Source organism: Panthera tigris, chromosome X (genome assembly GCF_018350195.1).
Source record: "Panthera tigris isolate Pti1 chromosome X, P.tigris_Pti1_mat1.1, whole genome shotgun sequence".
Taxonomy (NCBI): Eukaryota; Metazoa; Chordata; class Mammalia; order Carnivora; family Felidae; genus Panthera; species Panthera tigris.
In genome coordinates, this window is record NC_056677.1 from 124,239,665 (window position 1) to 124,245,664 (window position 6,000).

At 37.4% G+C, this 6,000-nt stretch overlaps 1 protein-coding gene across 1 annotated transcript in view; it reads right to left on the reverse strand.

The window, feature by feature from the left end:
• Positions 1-1,923, reverse strand: part of GABRA3 (gamma-aminobutyric acid type A receptor subunit alpha3) — a 103,025-nt gene extending 101,102 nt beyond the window's left edge. The window contains exons 1-2 of the mRNA XM_042973981.1: positions 1,827-1,923; positions 281-348 (exon numbers count right to left, since the gene is read on the reverse strand). Coding sequence (XP_042829915.1) covers positions 281-348; positions 1,827-1,923 — 165 coding nt within the window. The remainder of the gene's footprint in view (positions 1-280; positions 349-1,826) is intronic.
• Positions 1,924-6,000: the final 4,077 nt, after the last annotated feature.

Below are 6,000 nucleotides of genomic sequence, written 5' to 3' on the forward strand. Positions count from 1 at the left end.
AGACATCAAGGAAAATTTAATTGAGGTTAGGGAGACAAGCTGAATTTTGATAGATGTGTTATGGAAATAAAGGAAGGGTATTCATGATGAGGGGATATGCTTTATATGTGAATAGGTGGGGAGAGCAGGGGAAAAGATGAGTTTCACCAAATGCAGGATGGTGAGCATAGGGAATACATAAGACAAGACTACTCCTTAGAACATAGCTACAAACCCTAATTTCTTTTCTTTGATCTTTTGTATCATCTTTCACTTTTACCTTTGCAGGAACTATACTTACCATGTCAGTGTCCGACACAGGGCCAAAACTGGTTACATAGATGTCAGTCTTCACTTCAGTTACTGCATCTAGGCCAGAGAAAGTGGGAAAGCAGAGTGTCATGAATGTCAGTTCCCTCATCTCAGAGAGAGTCCAACACAGTACTCCAAATGACAACTAACTTGCTACTTCTGAGAAAGTATACTTGACAGTGATAAGAAAACCTGTAATATTTCTTCAGAGAACATGTTAGGTACAGGTAAAAGTTTATCCCTTTAGATATCACTAAGAACAACAACAGAATCCCCGGGGCGCCTGAGTGGCCCAGTTGGTTGAGCATCCAACTTCGGCTCAGGTCATGATCTCACAGTCCATGAGTTCGAGCCCCTCATCGGCCTCTGTGCTGATATCTTGGAGCCTGGAGCCTGTTTCAGATTCTATGTCTACCTCTCTCTCCACCCCTCCCCCACTCATGCTCTGTCTCTCTGTCAAAAATAAATAAACATTAATTTTTTTTTAAAAAAAGAACAACAGAATCCCCAAAGTTTAAGAGCCCTGAGAGATCACTGACATTATTATGTGCTAGACTTTCACATTGGGATTACCCATACCTGTGGTAGGTTACCAATGTTCTAATATCCAACTCTAATACTTCCATAAACATGGAATGATTGCCTTCCCACTCCCCTGCCCTCTTAATGTAGGGAGAGGCCACGTAACGGATTTTGGTTGTGGGGGGAAGTTATATGTGTCACTCTCTGGCTGGAACAATTAATGTCCAGTGTGAGACCATGGAAACATGTTATTCTAGAGCTACCATAAGATTGAAACAGCCTGGTGATGAGCCAACACATGAAGGACAACTGCCCTGGAAAGTTGCCTGGATCCACAACAGACTTTGCATGAATGAGAAATGAACTTTAGTTGGGTTAAATGACTGAGAGTTGAAAATGACTGATATCACCTGATAAATGGTCTTTGCATTTATTTTTCTTTACTGTAACTGTCTGTTTACTTGTGTGCCTCCCCCACCTTACCCAAAAGCTCCTGTATGGCAGTGTCTTTGTTTTCTTATCTCTGTATTCTTAGTACATTGAAAAGGACCCTGTTATTCACATGGTACTCACTGAACATTTTTAGTATGGATGGATAAATCTCATCACATATTTACCAAGTTGGAAAATGATACCCAGAGAAGTGAAGTTATTTCATTACTAGGCTTCTCTTTTCCTGCTTCAGTCAGCCCTGCTTACCCCATTGCAGCCCAGACTAGCCCACACACTCCAGAATTCCTCAGATAGAACACAGGGAAGCCTATGCCAGCCTAGCAAAGACCCCATCATTATATTAAATTCAAATAATCCCAGTTTAGATCAGTATACCAAACCCCAGTAGAGTACACCAGTAGCCCAGCCAATACCAATAAAGCCCACACAAGACTTGATGTATATTTATATACATATACATATTTATATACATATTTATATATAAATATATAATGAGGCTGACTACTACAATCTATGACACTATTTCTTTTATCTTATGGACAGGTAGGGAACATATCTACCTACTTCATCTGTAGCATATTCACTATATTCATCCAGTCCCGGGTTCTGGCCCAGATGTACTTTAGATATTGTTGACTTGCTACTTTTCAGAACCATCTTTTCGGCTTAATACACTGTTCCTCTACTCATGAACTGAGTATATTCAAGGTCACTGTGCAAAACCACAAACATTATGTTTTCAGAAGGAACTATGAGTATCATTTAATAATAATCAGCACTATAGTCAATTCACCAAACACACACCTTACTCCCAAGCTTAATCAGGAAATAACATGCTTTTGAAACCAGAGCTGTGTTTTAAATAGTTTGGAGCACAGGCTTACCTCATTGCCATTTCTATGCTTGAAGGAGAAGAGACAACACTTCAGGACCCAGAACACACCTCCTGAAGACTTGTCCCTTCAGATACACTCCCAGGTTTATTGGCTAGAGAATCATTGTCCTACCCTCAAGTACTAAAATAAACTTAACTAATTAATGGAAGAGACCACAATTACATTTGAATCCAATATTCTATCTAGGTACGACATAGTTAGATACAGAACTTTCTAAACCAATATAATTGTAAAATGGTAAGATAGTTATGCAGACTAAAAACTGGTTACTCAGACTACAGGAAAAAAAAAGGAGAAAGATACTGGTGGTAAAGTTAAATTGCAAGAGACCACCAAGGGGACAGTGGAGTCACTATAGGTGGAAAGGGAAAGGGCTATAACAAAGAGTCTTGGGTTCTGGATCTCTGCCCCTGACTTGCTGAATGCTTTAAACAAGACTGTTTTCATTTTAGCTGCTCTCTTGTACAATGAGGGTATGGGACAATCTAAATTCCAAATTTCCTTTTTGTTTTAACTAGGAACTATGACTGTAAATCCAAGCAAAAAAATGTCTGACTAAAGATGCCCAATGGTAGCAAGAAATAAGCTGCCTGAGGAATGTAGGAGATTTTATGCAAATGTGGTGCTCCTGCTCTCTTTTAATTATTCACTTTCACTTAAAAGGCACCTCTTGATTGCTAAAAGGGAAACAGTGGCGAGATGCTGCTTTCCCAATGAATTAGGGCTCACCCAAGCTTCAGAAATTTCCCTGGCTTTGCTGCAGGGAAAGGGAGTTGGGAAGTCTGGTTTAGCACACAGGATGCCAAATCCCTTCTTCCTCTATATCTGTCCCATTTGGAAAGAATCTGGAGGATAAGAGAATTAAGGGAAGTGGTACAAAATAAAGGGGAGGAAGTGTAAAGAAGGGGGGAGGAAAGAAAGAAGAGAGAGAGATAATGCGAAGAAGATTGAAAGAAAAAGCAAGAAAGGATTAAATGGGAAAAAGACAAAGAGAATAGACAAAAGTTGCCCAGAAGTCTAAGGTCCTGGGTCCCAGACATAGAAGGGAGTGTTCACTCACTACTCCAGATTCTCTGTGTGAAAGAATGGTTAGAAGTTTGCTCTTCTTTCATTTAACTTAATGAAAAGATGAGTGAATTAGACTAGAACTGATAAGGGCTACAATTCATAATCTAGCTCCTTTTCATAGTCTTCCTGGTAGAGACAAATGTGAGACATGAATTAATGAAGAGATAAGAAGGCCTCCCCACTCCCACTTTATTTAACAATTGTTTTCAGATGCTCCTTGGTGCTTTCTTTATTTGCTTTGGGTATCCAATTTCCTTCCAATGTTATCCTTTGAAACCAAACATGAACAGAATTGTTTCCTTTTGCAAATTTACTGTGATATTGGAAGTGCTTGAAAGCTCCTGTCTTTACATTAACATACATGACCTCAGTGGTACTCCCACTAGTGGGGAACTTATCAACCAGTTCTTATGTCATTTCTGCTTGTTTTGATCTGAAAGACTAAATAGAAGCCAGTCAGCAAGTGAACCCTGTCTTTATATTGAATATGTTGTTCATAACAAATTGTATTTTCTAGTTTGACTTCAAATAGATTGACAAGAAATTGTGAATTTTCTCCTTTGAGCAGAAACCAGAGTAGGTTCCTCAACTCGAGTTGCTCCACCCTAGCACACAATAAACATCGGTTTTAGCACTGCCCTTTGGACTCACCCAACAAAATTTGCTTCTTAATCCTTTGAGATTGAAATTTGAGATCAGAAATTGAAAGAACGTGATCACAGTACCCCTAAATTTGCTTTTCTTGTTCCTTTCTAGACTAAATATCCTGACTTCCTTTAACTATGTCTCCCCTCCCTTTGACATGGTTTTAATCATCCTCCCTATACTTCATTCACTTTCCTCTGGCTTAGGTCTGATTTTTTTTTTTTTTCTGACACTGAAATGTTTTATGGTGGAAGTTTGTCGCAATTCCATTTAGAGACAAGCTCATGAGATGAATGCTATGAACAAAAGCCAACTCTACCCCCTTATCTAATTATAGGCCATAATGTACAAAAGTCCTTTCTAATGAAAGTCTTTCTAAGAATAGTGAGGCTTTGAGGACAGGAACTTTTGCTAGAAGAAAAAAATCCCTAACTTTTCTATTTTCTTGTTTCCAGATAACTGAGAATTTTGGAGAACAAGCGCTTATTGTTGTACACACTTGTCATCTTGAGAGACACCGGACTGGTAGAAATGAGCTCCCATGTGACTAGCTATCATGGATAGCTAGCTACATGAACTTAGGGAGTGGGCTACCATGACTTAGGGACAGGGTTTCACAGATCTGAGAGCTGGAGTGTTCTCTTCTTATGTTAATAGCCTTTCCATTTGTCTTTGACAACCCTTGGGGACCTAGATACTGGAATTCCTCAGTGACCCCATCCCTCATTAGCACTGATTACAGATAAGCTCTCCAGGGAAATAAAAAACAGGTGATTTAGGGGAGCAGAAATTACAAGAGTCTCTGTCAGCTCTAATCTTTGAAATTGACTCACACCCTCTTTTGCAGGCTGTTTGGGCAAGATTCATAACTTTTAACATTTGGTAGGTTTGAAGACTAGCCCCATATTTATGCTAGTCCATCTAGTGTGGGGTACCTGGAATGTACAGCAAATATATTTTTTAATTGAGATAAAATTGATATGTAACATTATATTAGTTTCAGGTATACAACATAGTAATTTGATATTTGTGTACCTTACAAGGTGATCATCACAATAAGTCTAGTTACCATCCATCACCATACAATTGACCCCCTTCACTCTTTTCTCCTACTCTATAATTCCTTTGACCTCTGATAATCACTAATCTATTCTCCCTGTCTATGAGTATTTTTTGTTTATTCATTTGTTTTATTTTCGATTCTACACATAAGTGAAATAATATGGTATTTGTCTTTCTCTGACTTATTTTACTTAGCATAATACCTTCAAGGTCCATGCACGTTGTCACAAATGGCCAATGTCCTTTTTTATGGCTGAGTAGTATTTCATTATGTGTGTGTATATATGTGTATGTATGTATATGTATATACATACATACACATATATACATATGTATATGTGTGTATATATTGTGTGTATATATATATATATATATATATATATATATGCATGCTACATCTTTTCTATCCATTCATTTATCAACACTTAGGTTGTTTCTATATCTAAATAATACTGCAGTGAACATAGGGGTGCATATATCTTTTTGAATTAGTATTTAAATTTTCATCAGATAAATATCCAGAAGTAGAATAGCTGGATAATATGGTAGATCTATTTTTAACTTTTTGAGGAACTTTCATAATGTTTTCCATAGTGGCTGTGCCAGTTTTAATTTCTACTAACAGTGTATAAGGAATTTTTGTCTTTTTAATAATAGGCATTCTAACAGGTGTGAGGAGATATTTCATGGTAACTTTAATTTGTATTTCCCTGGTAATTATTATCATTGAACATTTTTTTTCATGTGCCTGTTAGCCATTTGTATGTCTTCTTTAGAAAGTGTCTGTTAAGATCCTTTGCCCATTTTTTAATTGTTTGTTTCTTTTGCTATAGAATTGAATTCTTTATATACTTTGGATATTAACCCCTTACACATATATAATTTGCAATTATGTTCTCCCATTCAGTGGGTGGTCTTTTCATTTTGTTGATTTTCCTTGCTTTGCAGAAGCTTTTTAGTTTGATGTAGTCCCACTACTCTATTTTTGCTTTTTGTTGCCTTTGCTTTTAGCATCAGATCCAAAGATTCAATGCCAAAACTAATGTCAAGGAGCTTACCATCT